The 27,118-nt window shown below is 38.9% G+C and overlaps 1 protein-coding gene across 1 annotated transcript in view; it reads right to left on the bottom strand.

The window, feature by feature from the left end:
* Positions 1 to 26,230, bottom strand: part of LOC114646136 (gap junction delta-2 protein-like) — a 45,890-nt gene extending 19,660 nt beyond the window's left edge. The window contains exon 1 of the mRNA XM_028794147.2: positions 25,681 to 26,230. Coding sequence (XP_028649980.1) covers positions 25,681 to 25,751 — 71 coding nt within the window. The 5' untranslated portion in view covers positions 25,752 to 26,230. The remainder of the gene's footprint in view (positions 1 to 25,680) is intronic.
* Between the last annotated feature and the right edge of the window lie 888 nt (positions 26,231 to 27,118).

The raw sequence follows: 27,118 nt of genomic DNA on the forward strand, positions 1-27,118 counted from the left end.
GCTACCAATTAATCCTACTGTATGCCCAAGTAACATATGGCAGCAACACTACATACTGTGCCACTGTGGCATCAAAAGGTTAATTTATCTCAGGTCACATACAGTAACCTTATACACAGTTAACACATCTGGTCTGAAACAGCCTCTTGTATTGGTGGTAAGCTCAGACATGGATGCACCAATCTTTCTTAAAAAAGACACGCTGAAACTAAAATCAAGTTGTTTTGTTGTTTATATGAGAAGAAAGTGTGCTGAATGACTGTTACTCTGTCTGTTGATGAGGAGCCCATCTCTTTTGATTAGAGGGTCCTCAGGACCACATAGAAAACATTAAATTATGGGACCTGAATGGTCTACAATTAAAGTTCCATTCGCATGACTTCAAGATGGACTTAGTGCAGCAATTATTGTGATTTAGGGGTTGGTCGGGATCCTTATTATCAAGTGTCCCCACTTAAGAAAATAACATAGAAACAATTAGCAGGACTTAGCTTTACTGGTTTTAAGGTCTCTCTTTCTCTCTCATGGTTTTCAATTCAAATGCTTCTTGGGTATTCACAGAATCCAATGCAACAAGGATTTACAGTACCTGGCCTTACTATATCAATAAGGTATGAAATGCACTGTTTTTAAGTACTGTATAGTGTTTCTGTTCAGTTTCCTCCACCTCAAATCTTCCATGAACCTTTAGCCTCTAATTCATAATTAACTAAGCTTCCTGTCTCCTATAAAATACTGGTCATCAGGTCAGCAGGACGGCTGGAGCCTTTCCCAACAGTCATCAGATGCAAGGCCATCACAGTAAAATGTTACCAATATGTGGATTCTCATTTAATGATGATGATATTATAGCAATCTGAATATACTGTACCTGAGCTAATAATCTGTTAAGTATTATATAATGTTTGCTAATGGCTTATTAATGGCAGTGAGTATGAAGAGTACCATTAGATGAATATCATTTAATTTAAAATTATTTCAGTGTACTGTACATCAATGAAGAATCTTTTAAGAATTTTATGTTGCTTAATAGCTTATTAATAAAAGTTATTAAAGTGTTACAAAGCACTGTATATGGAAGGAATGTTTTCTAGTATTGTATACACTTTGTGTTGATATAATGCTTTTTGATTTTGTTGTGGTAAGTGCAAAAGCATTGAGGTGCGATGCTCGACTTTATCGTGGTACAATTTGTGTCTTGCAGTGTGCCATCATTTGTAGGTCATTTATTAGTTAGTGCTCCTGTTATATGATGTGAAATTTATCAAGTATTGTGTGCAGAATTGTCAGCTGTGAATGAAATTTGACTTCTTCATCTTCAAATGTGATATTACTTTTGTAGGGGGTGTAAACATAAATAAAACATTTGCTAGGGATGCTGGGCATAGAGAAGGTTGGGAACCACTGACCTAACTACATCCACTTCCATTTTCTTGCTTGAAAGCTTGAAAATATTGACAAGAATGTAAATGTTTGGTTGAGTTTATAGAGACTAAGTTAAAGGGAATACCGGAAGGGGCTGTAGGAGAAGCAAGCAGAATCACGTTTGTCTCTTTCTTCTACTGTTCAAAAGCTGCTGATCAAGATGAAGAACAGTAACCATACCTGTCTCTCCCCATCTGTCTTTCTCCTGCCATACTCATTATGCCAAATTTGGTTTATGACTGGATAGGAGCAGGACGCTGTGTGCCATTTCTGAATACAAGAGTCATCTCTAGTGGTGTGTTTGTCTAGAATTAACTATAGATAGACAACCTCAACAATAAATGAGAATTATTCATTTGGGACCCCAAATCCTTTTTTTAAAGTCTTTGTTAAGGTGATTTTCCAACATTTTCATCCTAGGCTTGCAAATCAAATGCGATCTAATATTGGATCAAGAAAGAGCATGGTTAGAGTTATGGATTCTCACAAGTATTGCAACTGAGAGATAACATTTCACTGTTTTTTTCACCTTTTTCAATAGTTTTAATTGGCTAAATCCCAAACATTAAAGTGACAAGAGGACTGATTGATCAATTATTTATCTTAGCAAATTGAACCATAGAAGACCTATGGTAAGTGCAGTTATTACAGTAGGTGTCCTAACCTGTATTCTGATATTACTACACTACTAGGTACCACATTTGTATACATTCAAAATGCTCAAAAGCTGACAAGGTTTTTCCCACTTCCTGGCGTGACCATTAATCACATTAAAATCAAGGCCTTGGGAAGTGTCCATACTTTTTTTTTTACATCAGTCTATTGTCTTAAGCTCAAAGGCACTTAATTGGAGTGATACATATGAAGTGTGGGCTAATATCCCTTGCTGTGCCTTTCTATTTACATTCACCTTCTATTTTCTTTTTATCAATCAATTTCAATTCTGCTTGCTTATAACATTGCATGTAGTATTTAGAGAAAGATTACAGTAAAATAATTACCAATCCACAAACAATAAAAATCAAAAACAGCTCATATTTCCACTTACTGAATTAAAGACTGTCATACATATTCCAATAACCATGTTTCCTTGCAACTCTTTTTCTATTACAAATAAAGGGTGAAAAGAAGTGAAATCTGTTTTGACATAGTTGAATCCATCACCATCCAGTGTGATGTCAGGAATGGTCAGGCATGAAAAAATAAAGTTGTGCTGCTCCATCTTATTTGTTTGTATGGACAGGGAGATTGTTTAATGGAGTCTTGGAAAGTGAGAGGATGCCTGAGTAGTGGAGAAGAAGTGTACTATTACCGATTTTTGAGAAAAAGGGGCATGTGCAGAGATGTACTAACTACAGGGGGATAAAATTGATGAGCCACAGCATGAAGTTATGCAAAAGAGTAGTGGAAGCTAGATTAAGAAGGAAGGTGATGATTAGTGAGCAGCAGTATGGTTTCATGTCAGGAAAGAGCACCACAGATATGATGTTTGCTTTGAGGGTGTTGATGGAGAAGTATAGAGAAGGACAGAAGGAGTTGCATTGCATCTTTGTGGACCTGGAGAAAGCATATGACAGGGTGCCTGGAGAGGAGTTGTGGTATTGTATGAGGAAGTCGGGAGTGGCAGAGAAATATGTAAGAGTTGTACAGCTTATGTACAAGAGAAGTGTGACAGTGATGAAGTCTGCAGTAGAAGTGACGGATGCATTCAATGTGGAGGTGGGATTATATCAGCGATCAGCTCTGAGCCCTTTCTTATTTGCAATGGTGATGGACAGGTTGACAATCAAGATTAAACAGGAGTTGCTGTGGACTATGATGTTTGCTGATGACATTGTGATCTGTAGCGAGAGTAAGGAGCAGGTTGAGAAGACCCTGGAGAGGTAGAAATATGCTCTAGAGATGAGAGGAATGAAGGTAAGTAGGAACAAGACAGAATACATGTGTGTAAATGAGAGGGAGGTCAGTGGAATGGTGAAGATGCAGGGAGTAGAGTTGATGAAGGTGGATGAATTTAAATACTTGGGATCAACAGTACAGAGTAATGGGGATTGTGGAAGAGAGGTGAAAAAGAGAGTGCAGGCAGGGTGGAAATGGTGGAGAAGAGTGTCAGAAGTAATTTGTGACAGACAGGTATCAGCAAGCGTGAAAGGGAAGGTCTATAGGACGGTAGTGAGACCAGCTATGTTATATGGTTTGAAGAAGGTGGCACTGACCAAAAACAGGAGGCAGAATTGGAGGTGACAGAGTTAAAGATGCTAAGATTTGCATTGGGTGTGACAAGGTTGGATAGAATTAGGAACGAGTACATTAGAGGGTCAGCTCAGGTTGGACGGTTTGGAGACAAAGTCAGAGAGGCGAGATTGCATTGGTTTGGACATGTGCAAAAGAGAGATGCTGGTTATATTGGGAAAAGGATGCTAAAGATAGAGCTGCCAGGCAAGAGGAAAGAGGAAGGCCTAAGCGAAGGTTTATGGATGTGGTGAGAGAGGACATGCAGATGATGGGTGTAACAGAACAAGATACAGAGAACCAGAAGATATGGAAGAAGATGATCCGCTGTGGCAACCCCTAACGGGAGCAACCGAAAGAAGAAGAAGACAGGGAGAACAACACAGCACGTGATGGCACCCTATTTAGTTCAGACTTTAGGTCTCAGTAGGGAGAAGCCAATGGGTACCCTCTGAAGTGACCTGCAAGGATGTTTTTTCAGCAATCCAGCTCTTAGCCCCAAGAAGTAAACAAACTCCACATATAAATAACCAAAAATGAAACCTGGAAAGAAATACAATTTTAATACAGGAAAAGCAATAGATTTAAACATTTTATATTTATTTTTTAATGTGTTTTGTTTTTGTAAATTTTGCAATTTCTTTCCATTTGTGTTGTGTGTTTACACTTTTTTCATAAATCTATTATAAATCTATTACGCTTTTTTCATAATCTATTAGGGGCTTCAGGTGTGTCTGGAAAGCCCTCTTTAACATACCTGTTGGCCTCATTTATCAGCAACTGTTGGCACATGTTGTTTTTCTCTTTTTACACAAACTGAATAATTTTTTTTAAGTATAATTACAAAAAATTTTCAATTGGTAGTTTTTTCCTCTTATCAGAGCCAGAAAATCCATTGGGCAACCACCTAGGGCATCATTTATGAAAATTGCAGATGTGTGTTCCAGACAACGAGGAGGAACCCATCTTCCTCACACCTCCCTCATCCCCCAGCTGCCTATGGCTCAATATGAGCTTAGACTGGCACTGCCTATTATAATCCTCTGAAAATGTTATACTTTGCAACGACAAAAAGATGTCTGCTCCACATTCCACTATTATGTCTTTTCATTTGAGCAAAGTCCTGATGGAACCTTTCTCCATATTCATCAGAGTCTGCTCCCATGTTCTCAGGGAAAAAATCCAATTGAGAGTGTAGAAAATGGATTTTTAATGACCTCTTAACACCCAAGTGTTAGGTAGGAAGAGAGAAGCTGCTTAACTAGTTCCTCTGAATCTTCTGCCTTTGTATTTCCAAGAAAGTTGTGGCACATGCCACAAAGTGTGTATTCTTTTACCGTTTGCCTACCCTTTTCCTGGTCAAAACAATGGATGGATGGATCTACCTGGCCTTGCATATTTCTGTAAAAAACCATTTAAACAATACATTTCTCTTTTCTGGAGAATAAAATGTTATCTTTCTTACATTCTAAATATGAATTACTGGTTATTTTGAAGGAATAAGGAGAGAAAAAATGTTTATGAGCAAAGAATATGTAGCAAATACTACAAAAATACTACAAATTTGAGTTTTTTTCTACCTCAACTAACATTAAGAGAGAGAGACTGAAATTTTTGAGTTCAAAATATACTTCAAATGATATTCTGAACATGAAAAATACATATGCCATAAAATTAAAACTTTTTTTCAAGAATCCATTTTACACTGAATCGGATATCCCATAGGAATGGTTTGTGGCAGAGAAATTCCAATTGCAGAAGTGGATTCAGCACCCCTACATCAATACATTACACTCATTTTTGTGAGGGAGGATTTTGGTGTAGACCAGTGTTATTTTTGGATTGCCTTTTTTATCGTTAATTCAGTATTTAGTTTTGTCTTTTGTATTTTCTTTGAGAAAAATACATTTTTTTATCTATTTTTGAGTTCTTGTGGATATTTTATTTATATAATATCTCTCTATATATAAAATCCAATGTCTGTCTGCCTGTCCACTTTTCACTTTTTTCTATAATTTGCTTGAATGTTTCGGTTGATTTTGCGACTTCTGTCATCATGCTAAGTATCATAGTTTGGTTGCAGCACTGATTTATTTGTGTGAATCCTAGAGACAGGCTGCGGGCTGAGGGGAAGAAGAGGTGGGACCTCAGGAGTGTGGAGCTGGGTGGGCCCATTCTCACTTATGTGCAAGCCTCCGTTTGAGTCGCTCTACCTTTCCCACATGTTGGAGCGTACCTTTCCTCCACTTAGCTAGTGATACCTGTTTGTTCAGCAGACATTATCATGTAGAAATTGTTAAAGAGTAACATTTGACTTTTTAAGAGAGAGATCACAGCTAAATGTGTTTTAGAGGGTACCTGCTCATTGGCAGAGATATCATGGCCACATGCTTTTCTCCCCACGTGGGGGACACTCTCCCGTCAGAGCTGAACATGATCAGATACAGTGGCAACATTTGACGTTGGAGCATACCTACCTTCCGCTTGGCCAGAGATACTTTGCCAACTTTTACATTTTTGCCAAAGAGATCACAGGTTACATTCTAGCTCCTGATAGCAAAACGAAAAATAAATATCAAGAGTCCCTCTGATACGAAAGCTAACAATATAAATTCTTCTCAATACAAATTATTACATTTTTAAATTTTTTTAATTGATTTTTAATGTTCGGATTCAGCGGGTTGGAAAATGGATGGATGGATGGATGATTTTTAAAGTTTTTCTTGTGTCACTGCTATGTGTGCAGAGCTGTGGGGAACAGTTAGTATTAAATATAAAACTTTGCTTGGGTTGTGGGTTTTGGGATTCCCTTCCCCTGTTTTGAAGTTGTGTGGCGGCAGGTAGGTAATATATTTTTAACAACCAGAGATCAAAGCAGTGGGTCAATACCAGAGAACCAGACTTGCGATCAACTTAGTTCAAAGTGCTAATCAGGTATTCAAAGTCAGGAGCACAAGCCAGGAGTCTGAATCAAAATAATCTTTCAGGAAATAACACTCCAACAAAGAGAATTTTTGTTTATATTATTTGAATATCAGATTCTTTCAGGGTTGCAGTGCCAGCTGCACTACTTGTCTGACATTATACTCCAAGCTGCTCTGGCTTCCTGGACTTTTTGTAACATTGTAGCAATGATAACCAAATGGCAAAATCTATAATATAACAAAATATTGTCCTGTAAGAAGTGATAATGTTTCAAATATTAAACTATTTCATGTAGAACAAATGTATTAATGCCAAATGATTCTCCTTATACCCATAAATAGGCTGGAATATGACAATTACAAGGCGGGGGGGGGGGGGGGGGGGGGTGTAAAATAAAAAAAAACAAAAAACAAAAGCTTGATCACAATATTTCCTTTTTGGGTTTGGCCTTAATAGGCCTCTTTTGAGTCTAGAGGCCTCAGGCCTTTTTCTAAGTATTCAGGCCTGATTCACAACCCAAAACATGCAGCAGAAACAAACAAGAAAACTGCAACCTTCAGAAAGGATTGTGTCAAGAAAAGCCCCGGAAAAGCTGACAATTCGTCAGCTGTACATTTACTGTATTTTAAAACAGTGATTGATGTAACATTATAAACTAAGCACAGTGGAGCACCTGTACAGAAATGCTGACAGAGTTTGCACATAAGACTCACAGATAGTATGAACTTCAGAATATTTGGAGTCACACTATAGCTATTATAGGCGGTTGCAGGTAAGCACTGGAATTTTACAAATAGTAATAAAATGTTCTAGTGGAGCATAACAGCCTGCAGTTAGACCTTATAAAGAAAAAAAGACAACCTTGTCCAGTATTGTTGGCATAATCTCTATGGGTTAGGAAAAGGATGGATAGAGCTACTGGATCACATATCTTGCTGTTCCTACTAAATTTCTAAAGTGGTTGGCCACATTGAACAATGTTTGCACTTTGGTTGCAAGATGAAATAAGAGAAGCAAAATAAAGTTAACATTTCTTTTCAAAATATTGACAATTTTTTGATTAGGATACAATATATCAGACATTATTGCCTCTATTAATGGAGCACGCATCCTGAAATAAATATAACAGCTAGAAATGAGTTGCGCCCCCTTCATAATGTCAGATGTAAATTAGCCCTAGTACCCTAGAGCAGGTTAACTTTGTCTCTGCCATTCGTCACTTGCAGCTTTGGTAATGTTGCAAGAAAATCAGCTGATATTGCCATTTGTGCAGCTGATTAGAGAATCTTAAAGCATCAAGTGTGGTCAACAAAGATCTTTCAAATGGTCTCTGGAATAAACTTTGATAACTTTTTTCTAATTAGCTAAGTACAATCATTATTGTTAGGAGTTGTCTCAGTTTGAAGGTCGGCAGTGAGTCACGAACCCACAGTCTCCAGCTCAGGGGTGAGTGCTTTGCAGTGTGAACTAAATGGAGAGCTTCTTTAGTCAGCCACTCGGAGCCATTCCCTGAACACTGTGAGAAGTGTTCCTCCTGGTGGTGTCAGCTGAACTCTTTGTGTGTCAGCCCCTACTGTCTCCTCGCAGTATCACCACTACAGGAGTGGAATGTGTGTGGTGCCACCAGTGCCTTATATAGACCTAGTTACCATACCCAGCAAGTAGGAGACTGCTGATGGACCACCACAGGAGCTTTGAATGTATTTTAAAAACTTGCTAGTGAATGTGTTTCATAATTTTATCCTATCTTCTTCACACTTCTAAGAAGCAGAGTCTGGATCTCGAATACTTTGTAAAATTCTGGTTATCACACTAGCAAAACTGACATAATGACACAAGAGAAGTTCACTGCAGGACCAAAGAGCATGTTCTTCTCTCACAGGCTAAAGGAATTAAACTTGTGTAATCAGTAGTGGAGAAGGCTAACTAGATTCTTAAAATAATAATGATCCAGCAAAACACTTTCAACAAAATAATGAATTTTGCACTTGAAGACATTGATGGAAATTAAGGGGAAGGGTATAACAATCAGTGGTTATGGGAATCTGGCAACTTAGCTATTAGCTAATCAAACAAGAATGATGGACTGGATTAAAGGAGTGGACCCTGAAAGGAGTCAGATGTCTGAATTCCAACCAATGTTTTCAGATTTTTATTTATAATTGATTTTTGGAACAGTGCTGACTCAGTGCTCAAGGGACCAGCATTCAAGATGTGAATGTTACATTGTACTCCCTTGATTTATTTTATAAGCGTTGTGCTACACATCCCTACTACACAAAAAAATTGATCTCTAAATCCTTATATAATGGGAAGAGACCCTTCTTTAAGTTTTTACCCTTATTTGTGATAAACCAGAGGTTGGAGTCTCCTCACCAGATTTTGAATCACACCATTGGGCTTTTGTTCTGAACCCAGTGTGCAACTGTTTGATTCCTCCTTTTAATCCCCCTGCCTGATTTGCCATTGAATCCAGTGTACCTGTCTTGAGAGTTCTCTCTCTCTCTCTCTCTCCTCGCTTTTACAGCATTGAAACTAAAATATTGTTCTTATAATCTGGGACCTTTACTCCCCTATATGTTGACTTTCTGTTGCAGGGTTGAAAGACTTTTAGATTACTGTCCAAAATGGCACTTGTACACTCCCATCTTATACAACCCTCCTTTATGTATAGGTGGTCATACCTATTTTATTTACGTCTTGGGTCTCCTCAGGTATTTCAGCTCTTGGTGGCATTTTTATTGATGCTGGTCCCTGGACATTCTAGTCTCTGAGATCTGAGAGTGTAGAATTTCATACTCCTCCTTTTTCTTTTACTTTTAACTAAGGTCTGTTCTCAAAACTTGCAAAGTTTCTCTGCCATCGGCTCTTCCCTCCCATTCACTTTACAACTCCTGTAACTCTATCCTACACCTCAAGACCAGTGCCATCTCTATATGTTAATTTGTGCAAGGCCTAGCAAGCTGCTAGAGTAGGCCTCAATTCCCTATGACTATTGAACTAACAAAGTTCAGATAACGGATGAATAAATTCTTTTTTAATTTCAGGTGCTTGGTATTATTTGTAAACTCAGGCGATATGCAATATCTAATGTAATGTGCTTTGAAATGAGCCTTTTGAAACCAGAGAATGTGAACAGTTCAAATATGAGTTTCAATTTTCACTAGACACTGTAAAAATGTGAATTTCTGAGTTACCAAAGGACAGAAGGATTTGTGTTAGAAACCAAAGAAAGAGACATACCTCCATCAATTCTTACTCTCTGGATTACAGTGAAAAGAAGGCTACCCTTGCAGTATGGGTTGAAAGGCAGAAACCAGACAATCGTGGGCAGGCTGTCAGTTCATTCTGGGGTACAGAATGCACACTCCCATACGCAGTCATACTAGGACCATTTACAGTAAATGGTATTTAACCTGCCCTGCACATGAAAGGAAATGAAACCACCTCAAAAATCCAAATGAACATTTAGTTGGGAGAGTGTAAACTCCCTATAGACAGTGACATGAACTCCATCAGGTATGAGGCAGCAGCCTTAATCACTGAGCCATAACGACTTTGAAAAGATACTTAATACTACTATGTGAAATTTTGTAAGGAAAAAGTACATTTGATATTGGTTGTTAATTTAAATATGAAATCCTTTGCTGATTTTTTTTTCTTATCCTGGGAAATACGGAAAATGTCCAAAATGATCACAGCTTCTATAAGGCCCCAAGTTTGAGAAAAGGAAAGAGAAAGGAGGTGACTTTACATCCTATAAGGTGACAAGTTATAAGTTATAAGGTGATAAGCTGGTCTCTGTTATACCTTTGCAGGCAACTTACAGAAAACAGAAGACATTGTTAACAGAGGCCCCTCCAAAAGGTATCCATCTCTCAGAGAACAATAATCGTATTCGCCTTCTTCTTGCGACAAGCTTTATAATATTACAATAAATGTAAAGCCACACAAGCATCTTGGGCATCAGAGTCTAACACAAGGCACACTTGATTTAATATTTCGAAGCCACCTTTCCTACATAATGTATCACTATATCCTCCTTGCATGAAGTCAGAAGGTTGCCCCCTGCTGGTAATGCTGTCTTCGCTCATCCTGAGGGGGAATTGTAAGGCAGCAGATCTCAGCTGGTGACTGTTGTTTCTCTCCCTCCCTCTCACTCTCTCTTCCAGCACAGCAACACTTTTAACATTTTCTAATTTTAGCCCTCTTTCTTCGTGCCATATCACTGAGAGTCATGATAGCAGTCTGTTGCCAAGTAAAATGGCAAGGAAGCAGGGAGCAAGGTCTGTAGGTCTACGCAGCAATCTAGAGGATCTGAAATATTGAAATTGCTGAGTTACGATTATTCAACTTTTTATTTCTTGTCCTCTTTCAATTATTGCACCTAAATGGGCAGGGAATTTAAAGAGAAGCACAGTTGGGGGTGGTCATCTCAGTATGATTAACAATAGAAGAACACAGATTAAAAACAGCAAAGGCATAATCTTAAGAACCAATTAAATTGAATCCCTGTAATGATCTGGCAAGGCAGAAAAATAAACAGGAATGTTCAACTTTAGTGACAACATCTGCAGCTCTTTTTGTGTCATTCCTTCACAAAAAATCTTCAGATTTCTTTAAAAAAATTATTCAGTGGTAGTCTTTCTATGATTTAACAAAAATCTAAAAAATGGGCACAACTTGCATTGTAGTACATGTAATGTTAAATACAGATGTATTATCAGAAACGGCTTTAGGGTGGTGTGATGGAGCCTTTCACACCTAGGTGCCAAGACTGAGTTTTTTATGTTTTATAAAGCTTTTATCCCACGAGGAGACCCTACACAGACACCACATCCTCACCCTGCCTTTCCTGGATATCATTGATGGCAGGCTTAATGATAACATGGGGAGAGAAAGCAAGAGAAGTTCACAGGCAGAAGTCAGCAGGTGTTTCTGTTTTTCTAGATTTCTGGAAGTTCAGTGGGACTGTACAGAAAGCTTGGTCATTTGCCTGTGTCTGTGAGATAGGGGACAAGAGCTTGGATAAACTGCTGTTCCTGTTGAAAAATTTTGTTGATGTACTAGACACATTGCTTTTCTTTGACTTGTGCCAATCATGTTTCCAACCAAATAGTTTCTATGGAAGTGGAAGCTAGTATTGCTCTATTATCAAATCGTTACTATTTTGTTTTTGTTTGCTTGAGATACAGGCAAGTGAACGAATGTTTACCTAATTAAGTTACAAGGATTGTGCAAAAGATCAAAGTTGTGTCAATTTCTTTATATTTAACTAAATCTGCTTACCTTCTCTTTAAAGTATTACATTGTATATAATGCTGTTTTTCTTATGACTGGTACTCATTTAATATAAAAACAATTTATGAGTGATATGTCTTTTAGCCTGTCTGTCTGTCCGTCCGTCCGACCGGCCGTCCGTCTGTCTGTCTGTCCGTCCATCCATCCATCTGTACACACCACCAATCAAAAGTAGAAACTGATCATTTTTTGTATCAAGATATCATTGGATTAATTTAAAAATATATGATTTTCAGCAGTCATTTCTTCTGTGTCTTAATTGTAAACTACCTTAGGTTATGCTTAATTAATCTGTATACATACTAATTGGTTATTAGACATCCCTTTGTAATTGCATGAGCACTGCTGAAACCTTTGGTTGCAAGATACTGACATTCCTAAAATTCTTTTTTCTGTTCAAAAATGACCAAAATGAAACAAGCCAGTCTACAGTATTGTGGTTTTTTTTTACACAGAATGAATACAGGCCAGTCATCTTTTGTGCAATGTCTGTCCTTATTCTGGCATTGTCTTTTCTCTGATGCAGATGACACTGGTGTTTCTCGTGTATTTAAGAAAGAAACCACCTGAGGACCTGTAAGGCAGGTACATAGGTATTTTCAATGTATAGTTCAACAGTCAATACAAGGAATAAAAAAGTAGTAAGATGTCAATTGGAACATAAAAAATTTCAAACTGCTGTAACATTTTATGAAGCTTCATATTTTTAAGATTTTTGCTTAACCCATCCTGAATCTTACTTAAAACATTCATTTTTTTTCTTATTGATTACTATGTAACAGAATTAAAAGAAAACAGGATTACCCAAAGTAATTGAAAAGGATGATGGTTCAGATAGGTAATCAAAAAAATTCTGACAGATGCAAATATCCAGTATAGAATAAAGTAATGTTAAAGTAGTAATGTTAAAATCATTATATTTTAAATTATGTGAAACATTAGTAGTATTAATATTAAATTATTCATTACGTCAATTGTAAATGTATTTAGGTCTAAAAAGATCATTTATGATAGTCAATTTTATTTGACATGAACTTTATTTTTGCTGATTAGATAATTGTTGTTCTACTGTCATTCAGATTGGTAAGGTGAGGAGGGCACCAATTAGTGTCAGCGTACTAAAGCTGGCCCTGTGTGTAATTGTGTAGTCTTGAATACTTCACACCATGTGCAAATGAAAGTAATTAAATAAGAAAAGAGCTAAGAAATGCTAAAAAATGGCACAAGAGAAGCATGCAGATATGTTCAAGCACTCCCAGATCTTGAAAATGGCTTCCTCAGATTTTGTCATGAAAGTACCTCTTAATGCTTTAAAGGATTACAACTCCACTTTACTTTTACATGGTACATTTCCCAGAAAAACAGGCTTAGAACTCTTTTGTAAATGTATATATAGAAAATAGTGAATGAAAAGTGCACAACATTACATACAAATGGACACACATATCTTTTTAAACATGCATCCATCCATTCCCCCGTTTTTAAATTATTTCAGGGTTACAGGGGCTTCTCCCAAACAGGCACCAGTCAACAGAGTTATGAACTAACATAATCTTTGCATTTTTGAGATGATGGGGGAAAGCATAGTGCACAGAGAAAAACTTTTATGAACTTGGAGAGAATTTTCAAACTCTACACACATAACACACAAGTGACAAGCAGGGATTTGTACCCAGGCACAGTAAACTGTGAGAAAGCAATACCAAATACACTACTTATTTGCTTGCTTGTCTGACATTTATGATTTATGTCATTTTGTCCATCTTGCACCATTTTGAAAACAAGTTGCTATGACACTGTATGTCATCAAGAAGTGTAGCCAGATAAGGGACAAGTGTATGTGGGTTTCACATCATGTGGCCATCTTATGTAAGATCTTAGTGCTTTGCTTTATCGCTTTTTTTGCTTTATTTGCAAGTTTTTAGGTTTTTTTGGTTTGACTTAACTTTTTCTTCAATATTTAGTTTGTTTTGTTTTGTTGAATTCGGAGTATCAAATTTTTCCACGCTCTGAATCACTTTTTAAATTCTGAGTCCACTTATTTTTTCTATGGAAAGACTTTTATACTCATGACATCATTTTAAATGTAGAATCATAAATTAACTCTTTCAGGGCGGATGTCGACTTTTGTCAAAATTCAGGGGTAGAGGACAGTAATCAGCCGTAAACTACGACAAAATTCGCCCTTATATTTTAGTTCAAATCTCTTTGTTAAAAGGAAAGTTACACAGCTTTGCTGATTTAACCTCGATTCCCTAAGCGTGTATGAGTAGCGAAGAGCAAAGAACCTCTAAAATGGCATCGACATCTGGTGAGAGACCAAAGCGAATGTACAAAGCAAAAATACTCCATGGACGTTTTACGTAATTTCGTACTTACTTATCGGAAACCGAGTTTGATGCAAATGATCTGGAGATGGATATTGAAAACGAAAGTGAGGTCTGGTAGCTGAACACTTTCGTGCAGCTGATGGGAGGACCACCACTTACGATGACAAACCAGATTGTGTCACACTGCGACTGTCACCACTGCCCACCTGTTGTGCAAAGACAGCCAGGCATTCCTGCTGACAAATCGAGGTGTCCCCCATGCAGCCACTGCTGCCAGAGATGCCAAACATGTGCCAACAGCAGGCACAGCACATAGCAACAGACGTTTTATGTTAATTTATGTGTGGAAACCATTGCTTTGTGTGCTTTTGGAAAAAATATTCAGCCCTCAAAGAGTTAATAACTATATAGATTAGTACATTTTACACTGAATTTTGCCAAAATTTGAAACATAAGCAAAAAATTAATAAACAAAATTACATGTAAAAAAAAAACCAACTGCATGATGGAAGTTGGCAATGGATGGATAGAAAATAAAAATTCCTGGTGACAGATCTGATGTGTTCTGGGTAGTGCAAGTTCCATCATGGCAATGAAACCACTTGGTACTCACCGTCATAGACAAAGGAAAACTGTCAGCAAGACCTATGTGGAGCAAGCTGCAAGTGTTGGCTATAGACTGCTCACTATGTTACCCTTGTTATATGTGTGTGTTTAATAATATTTCCCCAGAAAGAAGGGTCAAGAGTTTTCTTTGTCTCCAGACATCTGTCTATTCGGTTTGTGGTTCTTGCTGATCTTGAACCAGTGATATTTTCCTCATATTGTCATTTGAAGGCTGCTGTATTCCTACCAGCAAGATAACATGCCTCTGTCTGTTACTGTAGTGTTATATCCATCTGGACTCCTCGCAAAGACCCATCATCACCAACCATTTTTCTGCTGCTGATGCCAAGCTAACTTGAACTTTAAATTTCATACGAGTATAAGTAAAGGGTGCCATATGATGTAGGCACCCAAAGCAAAATTGTAAATGTAACTGACACAGTGAAATGAGATCATTAGTCAAAGGCCACCAGTTCTGTATTATGTGACCAGCTTTGCTTGTCATGGGTGTCTAATTAACTATACACAGAAATAATAATGTGTATGCTGATTTGGAAAATGTAGTTTTATGAGTTCTTACTCAAAAGGTTCTTCATTTTCAACTAATGTTGAAAAGGTGCTTGGTGGTGTTTACAAACTGGGTAGCAACTGGAAATTTCCTGCTGCCTTTGTACCACTGCTTCAACAACCAAAAAAAAACTGTGCTCTAATTGCAGTAATTTTATAAAATTACCCCAAAAATGAAAACTGCGAGTCTGTCATCTAACAAAATAACAAGATTGACAACAGCTGGCCTGTAATCTGCAAGGCCATGTGATCCTCTGTGCCACGCTGGCAGGACTGGAGCCAGACACTAAATCATTGGTGATGGGGGTTGGATGTGGGGATGATCAGGTCTCCTCCAATGTGACAGCTCCACAAGGGGATAGTTGGTATATATTTAGCATCTTGCTTTACTTCTAAGCCTATATTAGTTTTTTTTTCTTTTTCCATTTTTAACATCTTGCTGTTGCCATAGCAACTACTCTGAATACTTTCATGTGCATGAAGAAATGATAATTAATGCTGTGCACTCTGTGTGTGCATCAACCTGTGTACCTTTGTATATTTGTGTGCATATGCCTATTTATTTACAAGCACATTTTTTGGCACATAAATTGGATGTTGTAAATGGCAGTTATATGGATTTACCATTTCATGCACTAAATGTGGTACATATGCCAGTTCTTTTTTAGTTGATTGTCAGCATTCGGTCAAATCCCTGATTTAAATATTGAATAAGCTTATAAGGTGCAAACCTAAATTAAATACATTCAGCATTCTAAGCAAATTCCCCATATACTTGAGTGCAATCTATTAAACAAAGAAAGCCACATTGCCTCAGACCAGCGAAGCCCTTTCTGTAGACAAGCGTTGTCCTTAAACAGTTGCTTTTGCCTGTTAACTCATAGACATGTTGCCATAGCAACACTTTTTCCTGACATGAACAGTTTTATACCTTCAAAGCTGCCGGTGCTATTATCGCTGCCCCTCCCCCTTACCCTTTTATTGGAGTCACGGTGCTATTGGTAAATATATTTGGAGAAGCATCTGTGCACAAGGTTCAGGGGTTCCTGATGGTTCTGTGAGCTCTTCTGAATATGAGGATAGAGGTGGCTGCTGTATTCACAAAGACAAACCATAAGAAGAAAAGACTGCATTTTCTGGGCAGATAATGGGGGAAGGGAAGAGTGCAGAAGTATTCAAATATACATTAGAAGAATACGACAGTTTGTGCAGATGGACATCAGGGAATGGTGTGCTCTGCGTTTTCAGAAGGACACTGCAGAACTGCAGAAGGTCAATGTGATTAAACAGCCTGTGCAGGGGGAATAGGTTCTCAATGGCTGAATAAGGTTAATGGTTTCCTTCCTGACTTGAACCGATTGACTGCAAATTAGGCTGACCAAAGGAAATTTGAATATGCCAGGGGAAGACTGTAAGGAAGTATCTTGCAGTTTTAGCAGTATGAAGAAATAATCTGAGAAAACACACAAATAGACACTGTGACAACTTGAAATTCAAACCTCTGCAGACTTCCCTACCATGTGACTGTTAAATCTGCCTTTGAAAGAAATGTGCTAAACTATTGTTATAAATAACAACTAAGTGAGAGTCACTTGGAAGTCTGTGCTGGCACAGAGAACCAGGACTTGTTCTGCTCATCTCTGAAATTCAGCCCATAATAACTCTATCTATCTATCTATCTATCTATCTATCTATCTATCTATCTATCTATCTATCTATCTATCCATCTATCTATCTAACTATCTATCTATCTATCTATCTATCTATCTATCTATCTATCTATCTATCTAGCTAGCTATCTATCTATCTATCTATCTATCTATCTATCTATCTATCTATCTATCTATCTATCTATCTATCTATCTATCTCTATCTATCTATCTATCTATCTATCTATCTATCTATCTATCCCAAAGAGTGATATATTATGCATGGTTCCCCCTCAATAGATATGCCACTGGTAGCTTGTATCTGGTATCAGGTATAGCTAAAATACTGTGTATGGGTCATAAACTACTTGATGTTTACATTGATGTTAATTGTAAATAGAAATTATATAAAACATTAGAGGGACAAAGATCCCATTGATATAAAGGGCCACATCTTGTCAGGAATAATTAAATAGAGTGTGAGAGAAGGAATGAAGGACACAGAATAAGAGTAGCTCTATTCTGCTGGTATATATTGATGAACTAATGGATCACAGATGGATATGCATTCTTCAGAATGTGAAAATACATATACGTGTGTGCATGGAGAAATAGAGTATACACTCTCACTGCTGTTGTGGTGATGTGGTCCATATTGTCACATACAGTATTGTACAGTAAAATTTTTACTTGCTTGTGGTAATTATTTGACAGCCAGTGCAGCACCATGACATGACATTGTGGTATTATAAATGTATATATATTTATACTTTCCTAATGAAAACTATCATAATTCTTTTTCAAAAATGTTCTACTGTAATTTAAATGGAGACTAAATGTTTTGTACAGTTTCAATGTTATATAAGGTAATACCAGCTCTGACTATTACATACAAACATAAGGCTGCATTGTGACATGAACACAGATGTGTTAGTCCAGATGTAAAGTGCACATTAAAGTGCTGGGGTGCCTATACACAAAAAAGGAATTCAACAACTTGCAGTTAAGAACAGCGCCAAATGGGCATTGTTTTGTTGTGTTATTCTTTTTGGTCTCATCTGCTGCCCTGGTTCTGCTGTTTCAACAGGAAGCAGTGGCTCTGACATACAGCCAAAGCACTACTGACTATTATTTAGGGACAACACAATTACAGAACAGATGGATTAATGAACACCACAAAATGTGTTAAGGACTTAATGAAAACTCTGGTTCTAGTCTTGCATTTCAGGCTTCTTCTATTCCTTCACTCAGTAATGACTGTATTGAGGGCAGCTTCAGGGAATCTGTATTATTGATAAGGCTGCCACTTCAGGACCATGGAGAGCATCCTGCTGGCAAAGAATTGTTTTACAAAATGAGTGCTTTGCGCCATCATTTTCAGTACCTTGGAGAGCTCCAGGTATCCTGCAAAACTGGGGGAGAACGACAGGCAGACAGCTCTTTAATTAATGTATCAAGCACTGGGAATGTAGTACTGGTTTCATTTTACAGTCCAGGAGCTTGTATAACTCTACAGCCACAGAAAAACAGCAGAGCTGTCTTACATATATCACTCTATAGAGATTTCATACTGCTATTTCAACAAACACCTCTGCACATAATGGAAATCCACAAGTAGTCTGTGCATCCTATTAGACATGAAGTGTTTGAGGTAGTCTGTCTTACAGGTTTAGATGAAAACCGTAGCATTGTTTGTTGCATATTTGTCCAGCATCTTTATCCAAGGAGATATCCAATTTCAGGATACTGTACATTATATTTGTTTACATACATTTTGTGACAGTTGCAGGACAGGAAGGCTAAGTGAATTGTTCAGGGTCACACAGTGAGTCAGAAGCTGAAATAGGAAAAAAGATGCAAGGCTGTAGCCACTACACCATACAGATTCATGAAGCCTGCTACAGTGGTGATATTTGTAGTCTGCAACTATTTAAAATTCTGAGGGCTCAATAAATCACTGCTAATGACATTCTAAAATCACTGAGAGATCTAGAGTAATGATGGCTATTACAGTTCATAAACATGAAAAGCTCTAAAAGATGTTTTATTGATTCATGATTCTTACTTGCTTTTAGTACAGATGCACAAATGAAGTCTTGCTTGATCTGTCCAGTCATGTACATGCAACATAGTACAAGTCACACAGTACTGAACACCTCAATGACTAGTTAGTATGTTGATGGCTGAAAGTGTGCTTTAACGTAAAGTTTATTTATTCTAACTGTGGTGTACATTATTAAGAAGACAGATTGCAGAGCAATAAAAAACTGTTCTTGAACCGAAAGATGCTAGCTTTCATACTAGCATACCTACAGATTGACCCCAGGCATTCTGTGCCCAGAATAAGTAGGGTCACACAGAATTACATCAGTCCTATTTCTGCAGTGTTTGTTATATATGGACAGGAGCCAGTGATATTCTGTGCCTGCTTCATCACCCTTTGTAGATATCTTTTTTCTAAACTGTGGTGTTCCCAAACCAGCCTGTAATATTGGTTGATATGTCACTTTTGCATCAGCACCATTTTGTAGTATTCACAATTATGAATCACAGGGTGCCCTGGTGATCTTGTGATGCTGGTGGTACACATATACAAGAAATAAATGTAGCAATCATATGTTACCTACACAATTACAATAACAATGGAAAGCTGTAAAATACACTTTACTGGAAGTAATCTGAATTTAGAACCATTGATTTTGCTTTCCTGATGACAGTCACAATCTAGAGGCTACTGATGGGGTTCTTGTTGTCATTTTCTGAACCAAGGAAGTTTCACATTACTTGTGATGGTGTCTTAGAATCTGTGGACAGTTCTTTAAAGCTTATGTCACAGGATGTGTGCAGACCTTAAGCACTTTGAGAATCTCTGATATTTGGGGTCTACAAATTTGTGAAATATTTGTGTTTTAGGTGGTCGATTCAGCAAAATAATTACCTTTAAAAGGTGTCAGAAATTTAATGAGGTTCATATAGGAATGTTTTAGTAGTAGATCATCGTGTTCTTAATATCTTTTGGAACTAGCGGTGGCCTACTTTAAATATGCAGTTTGCTGTAACATAATCTTTAAGAATCTTGACAAGGGTTCTCGTGGAGACCCAGGTAACCAACTAGTTGTTGCATAATTTTATGTCTCTAAGAATACTGTTTCAAGTTTACAGATTAGAAAGCCTGAGGGTTTTGCTGTTTTCACTGCTGGGTAAATCTCTAAAATCCTATAGCTATTACCAGTGAAGGCTAAAGATGTGAATAAATGAGAAAGCAAAAGATGAAGTATCAGGCCGCCACTTTTGCAGTGCAGGGGGTGCTAATACTTGTCCGGGCAATCTCTACAGATCTCTTAATCCGGTGGCTGTAATTACTGCCGAGTGAGAGGGGCTTGCTGGCTGGTGAGAGGAGTTAGATACCCGAGGATAAACTGTGCAGACATCATCTTCTCTCACTGTGACTTACTCAGAGCAGATGTTCGTACTAGGCCCCTGAGGGAGCTCACATCTCAGCTGTGATTATTCTGAAACATGCAGACATGTGCCGCATCTTGCATACGTGCTTTTAAAAAAAGGGAAAGTGGAAAGGGTGCTGCTAATCCTTGGCATGAACTTGGCTCACTTCTGCCTTTGATTTCTTTACCTAATGGTTATTCACCGGAACTTAAACTTTCTTTCTCAACTTTAGCCCACACACAAACCTTAGACGCCTTACCCTTGGTATTGTCTGATTAACTGACTTTTTCACACAACAGATGACATAAAAGAAGGGACTTTGCAAAAATGTCACAAGTTTTCCGTACTGCTGCTTGTTCAGCCTCATTGATTGTTGTGTTCAACCTTTCCATTGGGGGTTGAATGGGCATGTGGGAATTCCTCCAGCAGGGATGCTGCCAACTTTATTAGGTGGTGAGTTCACTGAGACAAGTCAGTTCTCAAAAAGATACAGAAGCATGTACAAAAATGGTGAGTGGTGTCTTGTTCAAAAAGCATGAATTATAGAACTGGTAAAATAAGCTTTTAAAGAAGGTGAAAACTGTGAATAGAGATTGAGCAAAAAGGCAAAGCTAAAATTACATAAACTGTTGGGTCCATAAGATGACATTCTGTACTACAGCAGGACAAGATTGAAGTAAAGTTGACTTCATAATCAGGTCCTGAACAGGGAAAGGAGCCTGTTTAAATAACATAGTCAACTGAGGCCGAATGAGCTTCCTATGACAGCTGAATTATTTCTGTCACCAGGTAATGCGAAAAAAGATAACTTGCAAGAGGAGGGTGCAGCCAAGGGCATAGTAAAGTATGTGCTTCAAGGTGGGGCATGACATGAATATAGGATACACATGTCCCCTCCGAGTTCCTATTAACCATCTTTCCTTGTGTTAGAAATGTGATGGCAGATTATCTTTCTATTAATTTGACTCACCAATTATTTGTCCTTCATGAATCAAGATGAGTAGCCAGATTATTTGCATCAGATTCTTCTGAATATAAATAATGTTGGGAGCATGTGCTGATTACAGTGCATTGCCACACTCACCATAAGACGAGCCACCCAGATTGGGACCTGAGTGTAACTGTGGAATGGGTGACCCTCAGCACCACACTGGAACAGTGTGAGATTTTTACAGTGGCAATAAGCAGACAGATTACTTGCTTGGCTAATCCCTGCATTTGAATGAGCTCACAGAATACAAGCCTTTTTTGGTGTTAAAAACTTTAAGATCTTAGGCTACTTATATGTGTATATATGTGTAATATTTGGTGTTTGGTATTTTGTGGTTCTATGTGGCATTGTGCTCATAATGGTAAAACTCTTTACATATTATATACATAATATATTTTGCATAGAAAGATAGATAAGAAAAAAATTGAATATTTTTCTCACAAACTACCAAGTAGAATTTTATTTTATAGGGGTTAAGTAACCACACTTTTGTCCTACAGGCTTCTGAATCAGAATGAGCTATTAGATTTACCAAATGAACCCTAGCACGAGAATGGGCTCACTAAATATTTGCCTGTTTCTTCATGGAATAGGCATGGAATGTAGAATTACTCACCCCTTGCCACCCTGGTCTCAGTTTGTGTGGGATCAATGGGATGGCCATATGCCTGAAACTGATTTCATCAGGCATCTAAGCAAAGAAAAACAAATGCATATGTGAGAGAACATGGCTCCTTGGCACAGAAACTGGCAGTAGGCTGGAAATCTCAGGCAGAACTCCCAGAGTTTCTTGTCATCCTAGCTGTAGGCAGTCCCTGGGAGTGGGCACCATATGTCAATGACTGTAACCCAATGTGTCTTTGCAGTTATTACTTAGTTCAGATTATTTTATTGCATCTTGCATTACATTTTGCATTCTATTCCAAAACTCCTTACCTCTACTTCCCCTGTTGACACATATCCCTCAGTCCACACACTTTGTACTGACTCTTTAGGACATGACTGTGTCTCTCTACACCATGCAGTTCCCTGACTGTTGAATGATACATTTACTGCACACTGCTCCCTTATCACTCCTTTGGGATGGTTTACATCTGAGACCACAATGAGTGTCCTTTCTAAAACTGTCTTGGGCTTGGTCATTGCAATAGTCCTTAATTGGCACACGCAATTTAGGCAAAGTGGCTTACAACGTTAAGATAAATGATGTACGAGTATATGTATATGTATATGTGTATACATATATGTATGTACAGTATGTGTATATACACAGTGTACATATATATATATATATATATATATATGTTTATTTTTATTGTTATAAATGTAGCGATCAAGCAGATAATGTGAATTCCCTATGATCAGTGTTATGGTGCTAGCCCAAGTCACTAAGCCACACTTCCAATTAACATTTTATCATTAAAGTATATGAAGAATTAATAGTGTTATTTCACTTTACAGGGCGGCACGGTGGCGCAGTGGGTAGCGCTGCTGCCTCGCAGTTGAGAGATCTGGGGACCTGGGTTCGATTCCCGGGTCCTCCCTGCGTGGAGTTTGCATGTTCTCCCCGTGTCTGCGTGGGTTTCCTCCGGGCGCTCCGGTTTCCTCCCACATTCCAAAGACATGCAGGTTAGGTGGATTGGCGATTCTAAATTGGCCCTAGTGTGTGCTTGGTGTGTGGGTGTGTTTGTGTGTGTCCTGCGGTGGGTTGGCACCCTGCCCAGGATTGGTTCCCTGCCTTGTGCCCTGTGTTGGCTGGGATTGGCTCCAGCAGACCCCCGTGACCCTGTGTTCGGATTCAGCGGGTTAGAAAATGGATGGATGGATTTCACTTTACAAATGGTACAACTCATTCTTCAGAATTATGCAGAAAAGATTGTCCAGGTCCTATAAAATACTTCTTTGAAAGTGGGAATTTTAATTTTCTATGCGTCATTGCAGCATATTCGGAAGCCAGGACAATGGTGAAACTTATGAGGAACAGCATCAGCTCAATTTGATTAATTCTTTGTAGTGCTAAGTGTGCTTGCATAAATATGCAGTATCCATCCATCCATTTTCCAACCCGCTGAATCCGAACACAGGGTCACGGGGGTCTGCTGGAGCCAATCCCAGCCAACACAGGGCACAAGGCAGGAAACAATCCTGGGCAGGGTGCCAACCCACTGCAGAATATGCAGTATATATTTTAAAATTCTACAGAATTATATATAAACATTCAGTAATTTCACAAACTGTACAAGTGTATATTTAAATGAAAACAACTGCAATGATTAATAAATTTTGAGTAAAGTGTAAAAGACAGTTTACTTAAAACTTTAAATAAAAGATTTGGTCTAAAACAAACCAGTCTAGCTGGCAGTAGAAGAGCACTGTCAGTACCCCTCTTTTCTTATTCATGCTTCTTTTTGATTAATTGTTTGCTAAAATTGTGTCCAGTTGTAACATGCCACAGATTTGATGGTGGTCAGTATGTCAGCACTGTATGTGCTGCAGGATCAAATGTAGACTACTACAACCCATCCATTTAATTATGTCGTTTACTTTCATAAAGGGTTATGGAAACCCAACAACTGTCCTGGCACTATTAGGTTAAACTCAGGATAAACTGTCTCTTCACAATTCTTAATTGGAATAACTGAGTGCAAGGGTCTAGTGTACTGGAAATGCAGAATACATGTGAACCTTATCAGACTGGCATTTATTGTCCATCCATCCATTTTCCAACCCGCTGAATCCGAACACAGGGTCACGGGGGTCTGCTGGAGCCAATCCCAGCCAACACAGGGCACAAGGCAGGAAATAATCCTGGGCAGGGTGCCAACCCACCGCAGGGCATTTATTGTGCAGAGTTTATATAGAAGACTACTTGGGTCTTTACAGTACATATAGCCTCTGCTGCTTAAAAGATTCCTTTACATGTAATTCTGCAATGCCAAGACAGTCAGCTGAAGCACAGTGTTGTTGACCAACTGAGCTTGATGGTTATTCATTGACTTGAATGACACTGAAAATGCTATTCCTGCCATTGTAGATTCAGCCCAGCTAAGCCAAGTTAGGCTCGGAATTATCTCCGAACCATTGAAAAAAGCACAAGGAGGAATCCCAAAGGGAGCTGAAAAACTCACATTGACTGACTGATCTGAGAATGGAAGCTGAATCACTGGAGAAGTAAGGGGGTAAAGCTAACCACTGTGCCACCCATGTATATATGGTAATTTATATCATTCTCTATATATTATATATGCTTATATAGGATTTTATTATTTAATAAAATATTGATTTTTCTTTGGCAAGTGCTTAATGATAATATAAAACGTATGTATCACCACCTGATTTTCTCCTGGTTAGAGTCAATATATAGGTTTTCTTTTCACATAGGAAACACTGGAGTATCTACCTTAATTGTGGTATACTACATTTTCATTGCTTGGCCTCTTGTATGTAAAGAAGATAACTATTACTTGCTGTAAGACTGGCCTCTACTGTTTACAAGACATATACAACATACATTGATACAGTATATTGGAAACACAGCCTTCACTGTCTCCAAGAGAAGGCAGATATAGAACTCATATTGAAAAAGGGGGAAATATATCTTGCCACAATAGCCTTGGCCTCGTACTGAGCAGGTGCAGAATGTTTCTTAACTGCCTCTAGAGAATCTCTGCTGTCTTCTGAAGAATGAATCACCATACATTACAGTGCACCACGGTAACCTCGCTGCAGTCGCTTTGCAGATAAACAGCAGCACCTCTATCCTGCTGCACGAGCACTTTTAGAATTTTCCTATTTCTTTTGACAGGAAGGCCCCACCAGCAGTAAAGTGTAAATCTGCTGAAATACAACTCGACTGGCATAATGTATAGCTGTGGAACCTGGCCACTGAGCCGTGGTGACAAATGTCAAGCAACACTCCCCCCATGTCCCCACACCCCTGCTGTTATATGCAGTGAACTGTAGAAAAGGCAGAATTTACATGAAACGGCTCCACATTGTTCCTCCCAGAGCTCGCAGTGTGGCTGGTGCCCAGCTGCCACCGCAGGTTTAAGAGATTTAAAATACCTAGAAATCACAAAGCTGATCTCTCGGCTCTCACTAACCCACAGACAGGAGCCTGCCTCTTGGCTGATATGGCATTCCTGTGACTGAATGCACGAATCCCCCCAACCCTCTCCCGTGTAGCACACACCCCCCGGTAGAAGCTTACCGGCCGATCATGGTCGAATGCTGCTGTACAGCAGCCTCCAGCAGCCTCTCCAATATTGTCCATTCCCCCATAGTAGCTCCTCAGGGCAGCATCCAACCCGTGGAGTAAAATTGTTGGACACGGCTGGGAGGTCAGGCACCTTGAGCTGTGGAAGAGATGATGATGAAGGTGTTATTGAGAGCGATGCCAGGAGCAGGTTGCGTCTTCCATGCTGTCTTGTCCTGCTAATTCTCTCGCTCTTGCGTGCTCTTTTTCTTGCTCGCAGCCTCCTTCTCTAATCTTGATGTGCTTTCTTCTTCACTGTCTGCTTCAGTTGCTCACTGCTTGACTGGTGTGTGTCTGTGTATGTGTGTGTGTGTGTTTGTGTGCATGTGCGAAGAGTCAGGGACCTCCCTTTGAAACCCCTCCAGGAGTGATGCAGGGAGATGGGACCTCCTGCCGCCTCTCCCTCACACTCTGCCAGCTCTTGGCTACCCTGCTCAATCCTGACACCTCAGGCCACCTTCCTGCTCGCTTTCCACCTGGCTGCTTCTGAAAGGCACCCGGCACTAGCGCGTGTCAAGAGGATTAGGGAGAGAAATGATTTCTACTCTGCTCCCCCCCCCTTCCTCTCTCTTTCTGTGACTCCATCAGCCTGCACTCTCTCTCTCTCCTCCTCTCTCTCTCTCTCTCTCTCTCTCTCTCTCTCTCTCTCTCTCTCTCTCTCTCTCTCTCTCTCTGCTCTCAGTTATCCCTTCTAATATGAATTATTACACAGTGCTGTAAGAACGTAAATGTGAATGGAGGGGTCCTTGTCCTGCTGACCTTATGCACTGCCTGATGATTTTTGAGATCAGCCCATCACATGCACCTCTTTTGAGTTTTTTTCTACTCATTACTGAGATCAGGTTGAGCAGCAGAATAGGCACAAGGGAAAAAAGAGGAGCAAAAAAAGAGAGGTTTAGAACCTTGCCTTGTCTCCCTGACCCCCTCCCTTCCAACTCTGTAAGCTGCTTTCATTTTACCATCCGGGTGACAGCCGCACACTGTACATACAAGTGCTACAGAGTCTGCTCACATAGCTACAGGCAAGCGCTTGCCCTGCCTGGCCAAGACAGGGGCCTAAGCTCAGATATACCTGAGGAGAGAGAAGTTGTGGGAAAATGGCTAAGAGGAATCACTTACCTAAAATGTGACATCCAGCACTCCAAGAATACCATAACATGATGTGTATAGTACATAGACTATTGAAACAGACAATGGTCACATATCTAAAAGGAGTAGGCTGTCTTGTATTTGAATGGACAGGTGGTAATTCTGTAGATCCATTGGTAACCTAAGGAGAACAAGGGTTGAAGAAAGGGACAGCAGAAAAGGACAAAGGGGTGCATGATCCTGGTGAGAGAGGGCAGTGGGCCTATTGGTTCTTAATCCTTTGGGATAAGAAAATTTCAGTGTG

The sequence above is a fragment of the Erpetoichthys calabaricus genome, chromosome 1 (genome assembly GCF_900747795.2).
Source record: "Erpetoichthys calabaricus chromosome 1, fErpCal1.3, whole genome shotgun sequence".
Classification (NCBI taxonomy): Eukaryota; Metazoa; Chordata; class Cladistia; order Polypteriformes; family Polypteridae; genus Erpetoichthys; species Erpetoichthys calabaricus.